The sequence below is a fragment of the Pygocentrus nattereri genome, chromosome 2 (assembly GCF_015220715.1).
Source record: "Pygocentrus nattereri isolate fPygNat1 chromosome 2, fPygNat1.pri, whole genome shotgun sequence".
NCBI classification, from domain to species: Eukaryota; Metazoa; Chordata; class Actinopteri; order Characiformes; family Serrasalmidae; genus Pygocentrus; species Pygocentrus nattereri.
The window spans coordinates 28,393,932-28,413,456 of NC_051212.1; the positions used below are offsets into that span (position 1 = coordinate 28,393,932).

The 19,525-nt window shown below is 39.2% G+C and overlaps 2 protein-coding genes across 2 annotated transcripts in view; one reads left to right on the forward strand and one right to left on the reverse strand.

The window, feature by feature from the left end:
- The window catches only part of zanl (zonadhesin, like), a 44,163-nt gene extending 43,934 nt beyond the window's left edge, over positions 1 to 229 (forward strand). The window contains exon 87 of the mRNA XM_037533450.1: positions 90 to 229. Coding sequence (XP_037389347.1) covers positions 90 to 163 — 74 coding nt within the window. The 3' untranslated portion in view covers positions 164 to 229. The remainder of the gene's footprint in view (positions 1 to 89) is intronic.
- On the reverse strand, positions 1 to 19,338 carry trappc14 (trafficking protein particle complex 14). Its single transcript, XM_017724905.2, has 10 exons — positions 18,488 to 19,338; positions 14,648 to 14,743; positions 14,010 to 14,139; positions 13,603 to 13,689; positions 11,206 to 11,326; positions 10,172 to 10,319; positions 9,501 to 9,735; positions 7,609 to 7,745; positions 6,404 to 6,603; positions 1 to 3,269 (listed from the first exon to the last, which is right to left on the reverse strand). Exons 1-10 carry the CDS (start codon positions 18,959 to 18,961, stop codon positions 3,116 to 3,118), a joined length of 1,782 nt encoding a protein of 593 aa, XP_017580394.1. The 5' UTR covers positions 18,962 to 19,338; the 3' UTR covers positions 1 to 3,115.
- Between the last annotated feature and the right edge of the window lie 187 nt (positions 19,339 to 19,525).

Below are 19,525 nucleotides of genomic sequence, written 5' to 3' on the forward strand. Positions count from 1 at the left end.
TTTCGTTATACTGAAGTTCATTTATTTGTTTTGTTTATACAGGAAAATATTGTCATACGTTCATTAATGGGTTTAATTGTTCTCAACAGATCTCCCCTATGAAATTCTGGATGAACGCAAGAAGAGTGTAGACAGCACAGTTTTGCAAGCATCAAAGTTCTGAAGCAGCAGGACGCTCTGATTTAGACAGTTCATATTTTATTTATTGAGTTTTGAATGTAATGCTGTTAAAAAAGCCCTTGAATAAGAGCAACTACTCAATTTGTGCACATTGTTTTGTGATCAGATTTAACTTATTTGTAAACTTTACTGTAATTGTTGCTGTAAGTTACTTTGTCTGCATATACCTTAAATGAGTGAAGTAATTATGGTACATTTTTACTTTGGTAATCTGTGATGATATTTTAAAGGAAATTTTCCCAAGAAAAATAAAAAATTATGCCCATCTCCATTTATTCAGTTCTTTCAAGTGCAGTAACCCAGGAGGTGATGAACACCACACACTTTCACAAACTTAACACTTTTTTGTAATTTAAACACTTTAAATAACAGGATTTTAGTCAAAGCAACAAAGCAAATAAAGTTTCTAACATATGAGATCAGCACTCAAATCATTTCATTTTCCTATCCCATAAACAATAAGTTAAACAATTGAAATAAAGTGCTTGGATTGAATAAAGAAAAATGGTTCAATAACATTATAAAATGTATTAAACAAAAATAAAATACAAAATAAAAAAAATAAAATATCAAGCATGCGTAGAGAGCATATTTATGAAGTACTATGTTCAAGTACACTGATCCAAAGTTTGAAACAGCTGCACTAATAATTTGTTAATGTGTTTTTACCAACAGTAAAGCAAATACATCAAAAACAAATAGCGTTTCTACCCCAAACAGCAAACAGATGCTCAAATAAAAAGAATTCCAAGGAATTCTCGCAAAGCAAGCTGCATCCAATGACAAAATAAAACATATGGAGTAAGAAATTGAAATTTATCGAATGTAAAATGTCACAGTGCTGACAATGAAATAAGAATGTAATATTCCTATTGTATCCTTTACTGTACCAAAGACACGGCATTGTAATCACATTTTCCACTGTCAGACGGTATCAGTCAAAATGGTCAGATTCATACATATCTGACAGCAGAGAATTGCAAAAGAGGTTCCAAACAGGTGGCTTCACTGCATCAAAATACCACGCTCAAAATGACAAATAGCCTGGCATGAACAGACAAGCATAAATGGTTACGTCAGTGAGTGTTCACAGGGCACGTAGAATCAATCCTGAAATGATTGCAATGCAAAGCCAGATGTGAGGCTTTATGACTGTTTCTTGATTATCAGAGCAGCTAAGAGGCGTGTCAGCATGTGCCCTTGAAAGGCTGATAGAAAGTCAATGCGCACAGGTCAATAATGTGCTGGCAGCCACTGCTCCAGTGTGGAATGGTAGAATGATATTAGTAAATGGTAACCTGACCCACAATCATCATTGTGGGGCAAGGGGACAAGCTGCTAGTGAAAGCTGCCCTTTAATGCCAACATGAGGTCAGTTTTCCCTTACCTTAGGTAAGGATTTTGGGAAGACTGGAAACTTCCACCTAAAATTAAATACATAATGTGCAGTCACAGTACAGTGATGGCAACTAAATCCCAGTCATCCATTTTGGGAGTGCAACATGTGCACAGACTGAGTTATGACACAAAGCATAAAAAAGCAGGGAGAGTATAAATCAAAATGGCACACACAACGCCTACCAGGAGAAACACGAAGTGACTCAATCAGTTCGCTCGGAGGCGTCGGCTACTGTGTGTAAATGCCAAGCGCTGTGTACGAATGAAAAGTACAAGCTGGAACAAAAAAGTGGAATGATAATGTGATAAATGCAGAATCACTGAAACATTAACTACATATTAGAGAAGGACACTGTTTTATAATAGGTTACACGATGGGCTGCACTTCAAAAGTAAGCTGGATACAGAGACTCCAGTTTTCACGCAAACACAGCATTACATGAAATTGAAATTTTGGCCTTTAAGGGTGACTTTTACAAGTGTAATAGTTGCAAACGGCAGCCATCACTTTAAAGTTGTTTTGACTTTCTCCTCAAGTGCTGCACAGATTCACTAACATTTGTTGGGAAACAACAGCAACACTAGTGTCATGCACCAGCAGCCTATGTTAGGGACAAATGGGAACGTACGGAAAAAAATAAAAAGGAATATCAAGGTTTATACTATGATTTGGAGCAAACAAATGATTGCAAATTATAAGCCTAAAAAATGAAACAAATACATTCTTACACCATTACATTGACAATGCAATTATCCACTGTAGGAAGTCAGTAGAACAGCACACTGTAATACAGAACAGTCAGTAAACACTGACTCACACAAACATCATAAACATACTTTCAGGCAGGAAAACATGTTAATTCCTCATGACCCAATGTGCTTCCTCAAACATCTATCCTTGCACACACAGTGAGGCGAATGATGAATTAGCTTAACAAACAACATTATAACCCCAAATCATACACCCAGTGACTGAATTACTTCCAACTGGATTACAGCACATATACATGTCTGTGTACAGGCGTATGCAAAAGTTAACACCCAATATGTTAAATTTAGCAAATAAAAAGTAACTGAACATTGAAATGTGCAGTTTGTTCTTTGCAGAGGGTGTGTTAACTTATTTTTAATGTAGAAAATCAACAAAATATGTTGTTTGACTAGGGCTTCCAAACTTTTGAATCAACTGTATATGCTTGCTTTCTCACTTCGAAAGTCTGTCAGAAATTTATGAAAACAGCTACTTGTATTTTGCGCTAAGCTGAAATGAGACGCTGGACCCTAATTCACAGCATGTAAACAATTCATTTGTAAAAGAGACAAAATGAAAAAGCATCCTTAAACAACTGTAACTAAAAGACCACATCTGTCATGTGGAGCTTGAGACACTTCGTTTTTCCATTTACACTTTCCATGACAATTCAAGTTTCATCAATAATTTACTACAACTACGATTTCAAAATAATTTAAGATACCAGTGTATCGCTTCCTACTCTATCCTATTCTTTGCTGCGTATGTATGGATGTGTTTTTATGTTTAGTTGTGTGAGTCCAGCACCAGCACCTTGCACTCACGCTTGGCAATCTTGTCGAGCGATAGAATGTTCCGGTCTGGGGGGAGGTAGAGCGGTCGGCCCACTGGAGAGCCAACTGGGGGAGTTATCGCTCTCCGCTCCATAACACTGCCTGTCCTGTGAAGCGGGGAGTAAGGAGGGTGAGGTGCAAGACTAAAAGCTCTACAGCAGTGGTTCCCACCCCCTGGTCCTGGCGTACCACTGCCCTGCTGAATGAGGTGTTAATTCTGAGAAGTCGAGAGTTTTTACTTTCAATCTGGCACATTTTTCAAATGTGGTTAAAAAACTAACCATAAAAAGGGGAGTTCCACCTGCAGAACTCAATCATTAAAATGTAAGCAACACCATTCAGAGTGGTCTGATGTGAAATGCATCGTTGAGAAACTAGCCAACGGTGCTGACAAGAACCAGAAACTAGTCACAGTGTTGCTGACAGGAAGCAGATATCTGAGGAGTTTAATGTCTCTGGAAGCTTCCACAGAAATTATTACATAAAATGGTTACAAATAAACTCCCTGATGCCTGAAACAAATTGATTTGGGTGTAAAAACACTTTTTTATATAAGTGCACTGCAGAAAGGTACATGCAAGGAAAAATAACAACTGAAGATAACATTATTCTGGATTTACTACTATTTGGCCATTACCAACACAGCATACAAAAAAAACAGAATGCACTTGTAGGTACTCAGGTGTGTCCTACTTGAATACACTATATTTCCAAAAGTATTCGCTCGTCTGCCTTTACACGCATATAAACTTGAGTGACATCCCATTCTTAATCCATCGTGTTTAATAAGATGTCGGCCCACCCTTTGCAGCTATAACAGCTTCAACTCTTCTGGGAAGGCTTTCCACAAGGTTTAGGAGAGTGTTTATGGGAATTGTTGACCATTCTTCCAGAAGCGCTTTTGTGAGGTCAGACAATGATGTTGGACGAGAAGGCCTGGCTCACAGTCTCCACTCTAATTCATCCCAAAGGTGTTCTCTCAGTTTGAGGTCAGGACTCTGTGCATGCCAGTCAAGTTCTTCCACACCAAACTCACTCACCCATGTCTTTATGGACCTGCTTTGCGCACCGGTGCACAGTCATGTTAGTACAGGAAGGGGCCGTCACCAAACTTCCCACAAAGCTGGGAGCATGAAATTTTCTAAAATCTCTTGGTCTGCTGAGGCATTGAGTTCAGAGGGGACTAAGGGAACTAAGGGGTCGAGCCCAACTCCTGAAAAACAACCCCACACCATAGTCCCCCCTCCTCCAAACTTTACACTTGGCACAATGCAGTCAGACAAGTACCGTTCCCCTGGCAACCGCCAAACCCAGACTCGTCCATTGGATTGCCAGACGGAGAAGCGTGAATCGTCACTCCAGAGAACACGTCTCCACTGCTCTAGAGTCCAGTGGTGGCGCTTTACACCACTGCATTCAACACTTTGCATTGTGTTTGGTGATGTAAGGCTTGGATGCAGCTGCTCAGCCATGGAAACCCATCCCATGAAGCTCTCTACGCTGTTCTTGAGCTAATCTGAAGGCCACATGAAGTTTGGAGGTCTGCAGCGATTGACTCTGCAGAAAGTTGCCGACCTCTCCACACTACGCGCCTCAGCATCTGCTGACCCCGCTCTGTCACCCTGTCTGTGTTTACATGGCCTGAGCTGCTGTCGTTCCCAATCGCTTCCACTTTGTTATAATACCACTGACAGTTGACTGTGGAATATTTAGTAGCGAGGAAATTTCTCAACTGGACTTGTTGCACAGGTGGCGTCCTATCATGGTACCACAATTTACTGAGCTCCTGAGAGCGACCCATTCTTTCACAAATGTTTGTGGAAGTAGTCTGCAGGCCTAGGTGCTTGGTTTTATATACCTGTGGCCATGGAAGTGACTGGAACCCCTGAATTCAATGATTTGGATTTGTGAGTGAATACTTTTGGAAATGTAGTTTACCTGCAATGTCTGCAATGTCTTTCTACAACGCACCAGTTCACATCAAACCATTCTGAGTGACTCTGTGTACAATTATGTAGAATTAGAAATCGTAGGAATTAATTACATATGAAAATAATTTAAGTGCTTCATAGACAGTTTCAGGTCTGTACTTCTGACTTCTTTCCATTTGTTTCAATGTAAATAAATAAAATATTTTTAAAACTTTTAAAAATGATATAATGGTTCATACAGAGATAGTTTAACTAAATTACACTGAAATGTCCAATGGGTTTTAGCTATTAAGCTGATGAAGGGCAGTAAAATATTTCATTACATATTTGAATTAACAAGGTGGTAAGTACAAACATACTCACATTAAAATTCTATGTATTTTCACACATTTAACCAGAAAAGTAAATCAGAACCACCTTTTATTTCTGGCTTAGTATAATATATATTTGTAAGTCTCACTTACCTAGATATTACATAGAAATTAAGGGACTGTAAAAAGAATTGGAGATACTGATTATGTTAAGTTTCGAATCTGCACAGAATTTCACTTATTTCAATGAGTTACAAATGAGAATTACACCATGCTTTTGTTATTGCTGGCAAAAGTGGCCTCTTCTAAGGAATAAAAAGCCTTTCCTGAGGGCTTATTAGTTGTATGTATATGTTAGTATGTCAGAGCAGGGAAAACACTATGTGCAGGACAGGGCCAGGACCAAGACTGGGAACTAGAGGTCTGCAAAAAGGAAGAGTGCTATTAGAGTACCAGAGCAGGTTCTGCAATGTAAATTGTAAGGGATTTCCCTTGACTATTCATATAGGATTAATTATCTGTGTAATTACTCCAACTGACCACAGACAAACCGGACTGCAACATCATAGGCTGGGTTTACATGTCAGTAATACATGACAGGCTACACTCAAATACAAGCACAGTGTATATTTATCATATTTATTATATTAGCATAAGATTCACAGGATTACTATTGCTCTGGGTTCAGCTAATGACAAAACATAATTCACACCAAAAAGATCACTAAAGACTAAAGCTATAGACATTACAAACTCCTACTGAAACAAAATCTTGTTCGTGATCATTTAAGTTACAGTTCTTTTCCAAGTGAAACTTGTTCCAGTATGAACATGGCTTACGTGTGCATTTGTACATCAGCTGTTTAGGAGTCATAATTAAATTTGTGTCAACGGAGAACATTAACAAGGACTTCCTTAGTGTCTAGCAGTGGGACCTACCTCATATTTTCCTCATGTGTTCTATGTTTATCTGTATGCTTGTGTAGCCTTTACTTCATACCTGGTGAGGTGGGATTTGGAGGGCTGCTGATGAGAGAAAGACTGTGAGCGGCCTAGGCTCAGACTGGCCTGGTGTCGATCCAGTATGTCTCTGACGGCAGGACTGGACGGACTGTTCTTGCGGGACAGTGGCCGGGCTTCAGGAGGAGGGTTGGACACAGATGCTGTGAACTGGAGCTTCAGCTTCATGTGCTGACTTAGCTAAAAGAGAAGGACATTGTTGAATACTGGAGGTAAGATGGTATAAGGGTTCTGTTTTACACAAACAATAAACATTGATGATTGTTCTCATAACAGGATCATGCTCTTTATTACTGGAGACTCCTGCAATACTCATCATTGCATACTGTATCAACAAGTAGGTTGGACCTCTGGCAGTGCGGTAGGAAACACTGGCTTCTGTTTATCTACAGAGCACTCAGTGGCCATATGCGATCTTACAACACATCAATGCTCTCCAGGGCTGGAGTGGTGCTATTTCATATAGCATTTCATGCATCTTTATCAAGGGAACTCTAAGCCTAATAATTTTAATGATATTGTGATGATATGATGAGCGACCTACATATGTCGCAGCAATGTGTCTTAGCCAACATGATGCTGATCAAATAACATTAGTAAGTTAACATTAAAACAGTCAACTGAAGTTGCAACTACATTACAGAACAATTCTGGATTAAATTTTTACACAATGTAAATGGCAGCTCTTGCGTTCAAATGATGTAGATTAAACTTATGCACAGATGTAGTTTAGCTTTACAATAAATGAAACCCTTGGGGAACTTGACTCCCTCCATTTTCCCCTATATGTAAACCAGAAATAAACAGCCCTTTTTGAACTCATTGCTTTTGTGATGTCTCAAAAACCAATGCATTTATATATGTTCACCTATTATGTCTACCTATATCAACTTGGACAATTCAAGTTAAAGTTATAAGGAGTGTTTCAGCTTGTACTGATTTCTGAATGAGGCACAAAACAAGACAGCCAATCAGACCAGGAGTTATTTACATATATCATATGTCTTAAAGGCACAGTAACAAAAACAGCCCTTTTAATACTACAGGATAAATGAGAGTTTATAAACAGTCATGTGAAAATAAATTATGAATATTTTTGTTACATAAGTCTATACACAAGTTACAAGTGAACCAAACCAATGTGAACAAGTGAACCAAAGCTTTATTTGCTTAGAGTCTCCTTACCTCAAACAGACCTGCTTTGAGGATCTGGAAAGCCACAGAGACGGAGAGAGTGCTGCCTTTGCGACAGTAACCAAGGTTACTTAGAGGAGAATGACAAACTACAGCGTTTACTGCAGGGTCCTCCTTCTGACCACGGCCTAAGGATGGGTAGAAAAGAGGGATGAGACAATGAACTGCAAAATGACAGAGTTGTTGAGGAATCTATGAGCCAGAACTATGCAGAAAATGTGTTATAATGACAATGTCCATTTTCAAGCCAGATTTCATTTCCCCCCTCCACCTGCAGGGTTTGTATTACATACAGTAATAGGCATACAGTCTATATGTACACCCTGAGTCCAATAAGTCTGACATCAGCTTCTTGGGCAGTCCTTGACACACACACTTGATTATCACTGATACAATCACACCCAAAACCATCTGGATACAATCACTCTCTCAAACAATGTCCACTGTGTACTGCAATTTCTAGGAATACTACATTTTCATCTTTCTTTCTTACAGATAAGGATGTCTACTTTGTTCTTAAGGGCTCATATCATGACAGATATTCCTATTTTGAAATAAAAGAATTTGTAATTAACCATCTAAATTTTGTTAAAGAATCCAAATGTGCCATTCACTTCCTTGAATAATTATTTATAGTAGTTTCTGAACACAGTAGTTACACAAGTTTAGCATCAACCTTTCATTTTGGTTAGCACATTTAAAGCAAGCTTCTCTTTATCTTTTCATCTTCTGGCACACTATGTCTCGCCATCTACCACTCTCTTCCTTATCTGATTTAATGCTTCTCTTTACATCCTGTCTACATCTCTTCGGTCTCAATTATACATGTCCCTCACTTTTTAGATGCTTAATACTTTATTCATACTTTTATTTTTATTTCCTCCCTCTTCATATTCAGGTTTTTGTCTAACCTTCCATCTTTCCGCATTCTCATCTAGTCCACTTCTCTACCCTGTGACCCACCATTTATTATCCATGCATTATATAACAAGGCATTGTGGCATCATGATACCTAAATGCATGATAATGCATCATGGAAAATGGACATTCTATTAATTAAACCAACTAAATTGCATTATACCAACTAATGCAATTTAAACACCAAAGTTTGCAAGCAAACAGCATCAACCAACAACTCACAGCAGCATTCTTCCTGTCTCGCAGCTCTAGCGTCATTACAGAACATGCAGACAACAAAACTCATGAGCAGTAAACGCATGGTGGCAAGTTCATAAACCAATCTCCCCTGCAGCAGGGTGAGGTGGCTTCATTCCTAGGAGAAAATATTAGTGATTCAATATAAAAATTATGGTGCATTCTGCTGAGACTAAAATACAGAGGTAACTGCTGTGGAATTATGAGTATAATTAGCTCACTGAATTCAATAACTATGCAACTAGAAGTCTGTGTCTGTTCTGCGGCTTATTACAAATAGAGGCAATTCTGTAAACTTTTCTCATCATTTATGTTCTGCTAGCTCCACAATTGGGCACAGTGCATGGACCCCAATGATTGTCACTTGTGATGTCATCTACAGACCGTTGTTTAGCTCTTACGAACAAAGACAATTTCACATGAAAACTAAACTTCTCAGGTCTCAAGGCTCATAAAAATTAAATGCTATATCTGTGAGTTGGCTGAATAATGAGCACAAATTGCTGTTGTGTTGTTCCTGAAGGAGCGGTGGGGTTCTCTCGCAAAATTATCTGCTGGTAGTCAACCGCCAACCACCTTCGATATTCTATCTGTGAACGCAGTATGATGGAAGGTGCCATCTGGCTGACCTTTAGCCATTTGTCCATATCCAGCTATTTCTATCATTTATCCATCAACCATGCCATCCATCCCCATACCCTCCGTCCCTTCACTGCCCTCCTTCTCACCCTCTGGTGTCCAGACGAGGCGTACAGCCAGGAAGTCCTGCAGATTGTTAAGGAGTGTGTAGCGGACTCTAAAGTGCTCCTGGGCTCTGACAGAACTGGGGCAGCTGGCAGTCATAACGAAGCGCGGCCGATCCAGTCTGATACTGGGCAGACTATAGTGGGTGTAGATGGAGTTGGTGAAAGGTAGCTTGGTAGTGGACCATTGGAGGACTGCAACCAGTGGCACCTCAAGACCCTACAAAATGTAAATTAACATTCACATAGCTTAAGCACATTATTTTATGAGTTGAATTTAGTTGTTAATAATAATAATAATAATAATAATAATAATAATAAATAGAAATGATGGCACAATCACAAAATCTAGAAAGTAAAAACATGTACTCACATACTAAACATGTGCTACCATGAACAAAGGCTGCAATGTTCTTTGGCATCTTATTCCACAATTTAGGGCCTATATAAGAAATCTGCCACCAACTGAACTGAAAGCTATTTACAATATCTGATTTGCAGTAAGCCAGTGTGTTCTTCTTAATGTTGTATAAGGCTTCATATAGCAGGCAAATAAGCTTTAAATAAGATTGAATTCTGAATTAATTTTAAAAAATCAGAACTCATAAATAAGCAAAATGTTTTTAGAATAATCAGCATTCATTATTCATTCAGACCTCGTTTGAATCATCTTGTGCCTGGTCACTAAGCTGCAGCTGAAACAGGAAGTTCTGTTCCTCCAGGGCACTGAGTGTGCTGGGTAGTTGACTAGACTCGCTGTCCATCCTGTAGAAAGATGCCATGCCCACTTCGCCTGATTGATGGCTAAATAAAGACAAAGACAGTGAGAGTGAACACTCCACATTAACCAAGTTACATACAGGCATATAATACTGTGAACTGATGTACGGTCACATAAAATATACAAAGAGATGCATTACAGAAGAAATGGAGATGGGTTTTATTCATTCTGCACTTTTCTTTTATTGGATTTTTATCCAATAGTTTTCCCCCTAATTTAGTCGTATCACCATACAGCTCGACACACTTGGAAAACAACGTTTACTCCTAATTATAATGCATCAGCTCACAGACATCTGACGTTGGTTAGCAGCATGTTGAGTGATGAGGGGAGATGGACGGCAATGCTAATTATGGTCTCTTGGACTTTTGGCCCTAGGGGGCTGTGGTATCACTAGGGATCAAACTTGTGATCTCCTAACAACAAGGCCTATGCTTAAATGCTGGCACTACTCAATTTTTCTTTTGCATTTTTTTACATTTCTGTTTAGGTCATTCTACTTTGTAAACAAACCAAGACTAAATAGTTAGAAACCTGTAGCCTTAATTGTATCATTGCAGTTGGAGCAAAGGTATTCATTTTTAAAACTAACTTTTTTTTAGGAGAATGTAAAAACAGATAATGCTACAATGCTTTATTTAAAGCAATTGTGGATCACGTCTATTGCTCCATTGGTCCTGAAGTTTTACAAATTCTAAAAGGCAGCTGAGGTTTTCAAAGGGAAAAAACTGACAAGGCTTTGATATGACAGTGATGGTATTTTTCCCCAGCAAGTGGGTGATGTACTTCTTCAGTGGTCTTTATTTAAGGCCTACACACCTGTGGAAGGTGTGTCTAAATAGGTGCTCAGTAATTAAGCATGGTTTGCCTGACAGTCATTTTACAGCAGAAAAGTGTATAAGACCATACCACACATTGTCGACCAGCAACACAGAGCCATCAGGCATCATGGGTAAATACGAAGCGTTGAAGTTGGGCAGGATTCTGACATCGTGCACACACACGTCCTCCTGAGAGCTCCCGTTTAACACTGCAAAAAGCAAACCGGAAGCTTACACAAAGAAGCTTCAGTGCTGCAGCATAACAATGTCCTCAAATTGAAGATATACACTTGTGGACAAACTGCTAAATCTGCAGTTGCATTTTAGCCCGAGCAACTTCAACTGTTTTGTCCAAACATAATTCATTAAATCTTTGTGGAGTGTCATGTAAAACATTTCACCCTTTATGCTCCCCGGGAGACTGGGTGGAGTGGGCTTGGGAAGGAATCATTCTACAATAATACAGGAGTACGTTCTTCTCTCCACCCTTATATTAGATACCCTCAGAGGGCCTGTTTAATGACATGCACTCACCAGTGGTGTTCAATTACGCACTGCTTGCTTTCAGCAAAGCTCATTTTCAGAATATTCCAATATAACCACAGTCTCAGTTAATGTTCTTTACTCTGCAAAAACTCTGTTTTCTCTGCTTAATTAGTTTTTCTCTACCTCTCTTTTGCTATATTTTCTCTTTTCTCTATAACTTTACACACAAATGTTTCACTGATAATTATAAATATACTTGTCCTCCAGGAGACTGGGGTGGATTAGGCCTGGGGATTAATATTTCTATGATAATATCAAAGTATGTCCTTTCTTTGTTTTTATTTTTCTTTCTTTTTTATTTTTCTTTAGATAAGCATTAGAAACAAACATCGTTGTAAACTATAGCACAATAGCCATATTAATTAAAAAGTTTTACATTTGCCTTTTATTCCAAAAATTATGAATATGGGCAAATCAAATAAGCACGGAATAACTTTGCATAACTTTGTCTGTGCAGTAAACATCCTCATGCAGCATGTCTAATTTTTCACATGCTGCCTAAAGAATACCCTGTTCTCACAAGCTGACACAAGAATAACATTATAATTGTAACGTTAAAATGTACAATTACAATGTAATAGCAGGTGTTAACATTACATCACTGTAAGTATATATTATACATAATAACTGAAGTGCTTTGTTCCAAATCATTGTAAATCCATTTGTAACAATGTTGGATATAATGAGTTTTGAAAAGAACAGTTGATGTTTAATGAACAACATATTTTTATTTCTCTAATAAAATTGGTGTTAAAGGGAAATTCTACTGTTTTTTTTATTTTATTTTATTTTAAAGTTACCACATAATACAACTGTTGTAATGTGAACAAAGTCATACAGAGTGGTTTGATGTGAAATGCATTATTGTAGAGGAATTTCTTGACTCTTTTTCTTGACTTTTACAGTGGTGGCAATAGGAGCCTCACAATATGAGTGCAATTGTATCCACTTGTAGACATTATGTAAATACTTCATGTGTCTTCTGAGTTTTTATGTATAACACTGATAATGGTCAAACACAGGTAGATAAATGGTAAAATAGTACAATAAATGTTTAACTGTGTTAAAACTTCCTGTAAGGTAACTTTTAGAGGCATTAAACTCTCAACTTAGTAGGTTTCACTAGAATGAAACATTTCACATTAGTCCACTCTGAATAACTTTGTTTACATCTTAATGATTACGCTATGCAAAGATTGCAACTGAAAGACTTTCCCTTTATATATAATTATAATTATATTTATAGCTAAATTGATATTTCTTGTTTGTGCAAAGCCCACTGTCAGGACCATACATCAAGAAAGAAAGAGAAAACTCTTGAAAGTGGTAAATAATGTGTTTTGAACAAAACCATATTTGAATAGTGCAACCTGATCAAATCTGAATGATTTAAGGCTATTTTACCTGACTGTGTTCTATTTATACAAAGTTTACAAGGAGCTTAAATGTCTACAGTGTGAAATGATTTTAAAGTGGAAAATGAAAGAAGCAGCTAAGCAGCCACTTGCAACATCTGCAATGTTCCAAATGCGTTTAAGCTAGCCTTTAATTAAAACATGGTCAAACTAGCAGCCTATAATAGTTGAGCTTGCAGCTACTACAAGTTTAGTGGTAAGGATAACAGCATGTTTAGAGCAACCCAGAAATACAAATCTGACATTTATTTACGATGCTATAAAATGGTGACTCTAAAAGCTAAAATGTTTCTTTCCCTTTTTGGTATTTTAAAGTAACTGCAAGCCTAGCATATCTAACCTAAACATCTATATCTGATTTCATTGTGCTTGAAGTATACAGTATGCAGCTGCATTATCCACAAAAACATAAATACTGCTTTGTCTCTGTATTCAATATCAAAGAATTTGCAAAGGCAAGAAGACCTGAATGGGACAATCCTAGTTAAAATACACTGATGAGTACAGAATCTTTCTAAAAGCACCTTTAAGGACAGTGAGGTGTCTTCCAGACACAGTCATCTGCTGGCACTTCACTGTGGGTGGAGGAAGGACATTGAGGGTGGTGCTGACTGAGAGCAGAGACAGAAGAGAAAGAGAAAAGTGATTACTTCTCCCTACCGAGAGTCACAAGTCGATATATCTTTAACATTACATTGCAAAATGCCAATCAGTCTTTGAACCAACTGAGTATCTGGAACACACATGTCTTTTGCTGAGTACAATGTTAAGAGTTTGCAGGTGTTTGCAAGTTTGACCACAGAATGAAAAGACAAGGTGAACAGAAAAACAATGTAACAGCTTTTAAATGACTACACTGACGTGGCAACTGTGGGTGTTTTAGGAACTATTAAAGAAAATGATATGCTGTTGTGTTTTACTGAGTGCTCACCCTGGGCTTTGAAGGTGTTGAGGTCTTGGCGAAAGGTTTGGCAGGGGCTCTTCTGCTGAAGGATGCTGAGGTAGCCATGCTCCTGTATCTCAGCCTTCTCTTCTTCTCGCTTCCACACAGTCACGATAATCTGCACAAAACCCAGTCAAAACAAACTCAAACACCACTCCCAACAACAGTATTGACAAAAAAGCTTCAAAGAAGAATCAACATGCTGTAAAAAGAGCCATTTCATCAGTCTAAATAAACAACAGCACTGGTTTCACTTTTTTACTATTTTACTTTTACTACAGTTCTGACAAAAAAGTGAATAATTTCATGTTTTCATGAATTATAATTTCACACATTTTTGTGGCATATGGTAAAATGTGAACCAGAAATATTTTGGTTAAGATGAAAGACACTGCAGTACTACTTAAAAGTGCTTAAAAAGCATATTTTGTTAAGTAGTATTACAACCCCAATGTGAATGTGTGCGCTATATCATAATATATCATATATATATATATATATATATATATATATATATATAATGATATAGCGCACACATACACATTAGAGCACATAGCCCACTTCCAAGACAGAGCCACTATCACACACTACTACCTCTAATACATGCTAACGATATAATTACTTACCTTCACTTTGAGCGTGCTCACAGGGAGTTTATCCAGTGACACAGTAAGAGGGAAGATAACTTCATCATTTAGAACGACGGGCTCATCTGCAGGTGACTGAACGTCACAGTGAGTGTCAGAAAAACACAGAGCAAAGGGTGAAACACATGGCAAAACACTATTCTGCTCATTACAGATAAACTCCCCTAAAGAAAGTAAAAACTTAAGCATAAATCAAATCGTTAAGATGAGTGATCAGAGAACAAATGCTGCATTCTAGATAAACAGGTGACAGGAACCAGTGGTTGCTATGTCTACAACGCAAATATACATATTTAATTTGCTATACAAAACTATTAGCGAAGTTACATGTGTCACGTGTTACGTTAAATTGCATGGTTGGAATCAGCAAAGATAAGAATCGGCAAAGACTGGAACAAGTAGATTTTTGCTCCAAATACAGTCCTCAATCAGTCTATTCAATCAGTCAATGCTGCTGTTACACCTGTACCAAACTGTTTTAGCATAATTATGGCTCACTGTTGCCTCTCTTACTTTTGATGTAGTACTTTATTTCATTCACATTATTAAAATAGCCTACTGATTTTTCATTTATGAATTTGAAATGTCAGTTTGGGCTGCAGAAAAGCATATATTGGTATACTGCCATGTAATTTATTTTGAAGACAATAAATATTGTCATATTGCCCAGCCCTATGTGTTAGTGTGCTTTTTGTCAATTTAGTCCATACAGTGTGAGCTTCAGGTTAAAAAAAATAATAAAAAATTTTGGATTTTAGAGACAAAGTGCTTCAGACATATCACCACCACTGCTAACAATTCTGACAGGGTTTCTCTACAACGCATCATTTCATATCAAACCACTCCAAATGATTTTCTTTAAACCTTCGCAACTGAATTATTCAGAAATCTTAAAAAAAAAACTCTGGAATTCTCCTCTTCTCTAGTTCTCCAGGAAACATCATGGTTGTACATTAATGGAGCAGAGTATAGACCTGCCATGTTACCTGTCCTTGGAGGAAAGCTAAGAAGAGGTTTGCACAAAGGGGTGTGACTACAGAGGCCGCAGAGCAAACACTAACACAAGGCCAAGACGTTTTTTTCTCTTAGGAAATCAATGTACATTGTACAGGCTCATGTGCATACTCATACTCACATCATAGTATGATGAACCAAGACACAGCCCTGCAACTGCTCATAACACAGCTTATGGATTCTTATCATTAAAATTATTTTGGTTTAGTGGTTCATACTATAAAGTTCCCCAAAAAAAACTTACAAATGGAAGTATAATCACACCTGAATACCACATCAACATCAAGAAACCTTCTCAAAAGCCCTTTTTTATAAGAACAAGCTCAAGTAATTAATTTCCACCTCCAATGTCTAAAAAAGGGCATGAACGGGAAAATATTTCAAGAGAATCTCTGGCTTAGCAGGCTGAGGTACTCCTCAAACATCACAGGTACGTCATATTTTTCACACAAACCTAGTGACGTCCAGAGATTCAGCCAAGGCCTGTTACCCTGGCATTCAGCCAACATTCAAAACCAGAAGTTCCAATGAATGCTTTAAATACAGAAAGGGGAAACTTCTGTTTTTGTAATTGAATATATTTGCATATACTTGCATATATCCACTTTAAATATACATACAAAAAGTCTTTTGACTTTGTACTTACACGAACAAACATGTATGTATTCATAATGTATTCATTTTTCAAAAAATTAAATTGATAGGAAAAAAGTATTCAGGCATTATATTAATATATATATATATTCCTATTTTTGTTTGATATTGGATTTCAGCTGCTCAACAGTTTAGGGTCTCCTTTGTCATATTTTTCATTTTATAATGAAATGTTCAAATGTTTTCAGTCTGTGGCAAGTCTGGACCGCAGACAGGCCAGTTTAGCACCTGGACTTTTTTAATACGGAGCAATGCTGTTGTAATACATTTGTTACCAAAATATGTACGTATCATTCAACATTAATGGTGCCTTCACAGATGTTCCAGTCACCCATGCCTTGCACACTAATGCACCCCTATACCATCATGAATACTGGCTTTTTAACTGTGCACTGATAACAAGTTGAGTGGTCTTTAACCTGGAGGACACAGTGTCCATAATTTCCAAAAAGAAATTGAAATGATTATTTGTTGGACCACAGGACACTTTTCCACTTCCCCTCAGTCCATTTTAAATGAGCTCGGGCCCAGAATGTGGCAGCATTCCTCGATTTTTACATATGCTTTCTACTTTTTCGTTTAAGAGTTTAATTAGCATTTGTGGATGCAGCAATAAACTGTTTTCCTAGACAGTGTTTTCAGATGCACTGCTTAGTCCAGTGATTTCCACTATAGAATTTCTGTTTTTAATGCAATGCTGCCTGAGGGCCCAAAATCAGGCCAGCAAATACTGGTAATACAACAAATACAGCCTTATCCCTTGCATACAGATTTCTCCAGATTCTCTGAATTTTTTAATGTTATTATGTACTGTAGATTTGGTGTGAAAGTAGAGGAGGCAATTGATAGGGCAAGATGGAGGCAGATGATCCGCTGTGGCGACCCCTAAAGGGAGCAGCCGAAAGAAGAAGAAAGATGTACTGTAGGTGATGAAAAGCAAAACTTCTTTGCTATTTTATGTTGAGAAATGTTATTCTTGAATAGTTGCACTATTTTCCTGCTCAGTCTTTCACAGAGTGGTGAACCCCTCCTCATCTTTACTTCTGAAAGACTCAGCCTCTCTGTGATGCTCTTTTTATACCCAATTATGTAACTGACTTGTTGCTAATTAACCACCAGGTGTTTTTTTTAGCATAACACAACTTTACCAGCCTTTTGCTGCCCCCGTCCTAACTTTTTGAATTGCTACTGCGTTACTGGTATCAATTCAAAACAGACAAATATTTCCCAATGCACACATATAAATGCCAGCTACTACAGTTTCTGCAGATCATCAGTCGCCTTTGGCTTTCCATCCCTTGGTGTCTTGGTCTGGGCCTTGAGCTTTACACCCAACTTACTCTACTGAGCACATAATATAGTCCAGTTTGTCCCCAGAACACCTGTGAATACCAGTGAAATAATGTCTGCTGAATCAATCACATTACAGCCGCATTACGTTGCTGTCGTATGCTGTCCCGTTCCTCTGAGAAGGCCACAAGGAAAACAGCAGTTGCGACTGAACGTGTGAGAGCTGGATGAGTGGAAGTGTTTATTCGAGTGGGGTGGAACGTTTGTTCAATTTATCGCAGGATCAAGCAGCAAATCCTGTCAGCCTGTAGAATCACATGCTTTCTACAAAAGGTAAATACGCCAAAACGGCAGACACCTCACATTCCGCAGTTTGGTTGACTATGTCTCCCTTAAGAATGATATATGTAAATGAGCTCTGTTCTGATTGGCTCGTTCAAAAATACGTCCCAATTGCAACACTCTTCCTAACGTCAGTGTGAATGGGCGGGGCGAATCTGCAGCCTGGACGGGCGGCTACGCGCTGTGAATGCACCGGCCGTCGGGACACAAAAACCGGGGGTTGTTGGTCCGTTTTGTGCAGCTTTTTCACTCCTGCACTTCATGGAGTGACCAGTGCACCAGTTTTGAAAATGTACATAGTACATACAACTGTGTATTAAAAAACGAGTAATACATGATTCTCCGCCAGACAGCAGAAGATAGGAGATCGGGGGGCACGAGGGGGCTGCATACAAGTGATGTTTACAGAGGAAGCGTCAACACTTCCTCGTCGTCTCAGACTAATGAGTCCAGACGGTGTCTTACTACATTTATCCCTTGTGCCGTTCCGTTTTATCTGCATTTGTGTGTGTGTCTCACCTGTAGAGGCGCCTTGCGGAACTCCCTCCCGCTGCTGGCCGAGTTGTTGTGGATGAGGAGAGGTTTGCACTCCCTGAAGCCGCGGGCCCTGGAGCCGCCTCTGGCCGCCGCGCAGCCCGCCCCTGCCTCTTCGTCGTCCGTGTCCTCCACACACTCGTCCCCGCTGCTCTGGTAGTCGTGGTAAAGCGGCGGTGCTCGCTGCCTGCCGTCCCCAGGACAGACGCTGGCCACGGCACACAGAGAGCCGGCCAGCTCCCTCCAAGAGCAGCGGCTGCTGCTGCTCCCGGGCTGCTCCGCGCCGCCGTCCGCCGAGCTCTGAGAGCGCAGGACCAGCAGGAACCGCACCGTCTCACCCAGGTAGAGGTGGCTGCGGCGCGGGAGGGTGCGGTACCGAGCTGGGTCGGACAGGTCCGAAATGGGCACGGCAGGGAAATACATGAAATACTCGCACTGCGACTCCATCATCAGGACCATGGCTACTGCGTTATTATCCGCCACCAAACCAGCGAAGATATCCGGTTAGCCTGAACAGCTAGCAGAATCAAACTCACACCCTGCCCCCCGTTTAGACGACCCAGTCAGCCTTATTTGTGTGTCGGACGGGTCTCTGCACATTACAGCTGTCCAAATTAAACCCATATAAAACCCGTCCTATTCAGTGCCATGTTGGAGCTCCAGCTCAGTACGTTCAAACCAGCCTGCGGTCCTGGGAATCGAGGCGAGATAGAATCGAGTCAAAGGCGCTGTGTGGAAGACCAGACAGGAGTAGTCGAAAGCCGAGAAAAATAAACAACTCTGGGGCTGAGCTGCTATCAGGTTGTGATTAGCGTACTAACACTACCGAGACCTGCCCAGCCTGTGCTTGTAAAACTGACTACAGACAAAAAATAACCCCAAAAGGATTTTAAATTTGCCTAAACGTTAAACTAACATTCAATACTACATTCAGCTACTAGGTGGAGACGCACCGATACGGGAACTGCGGGCAAATGGCAATGACCAATATTTTCATTTGAAGTTACTGGCTGATGCACAAAC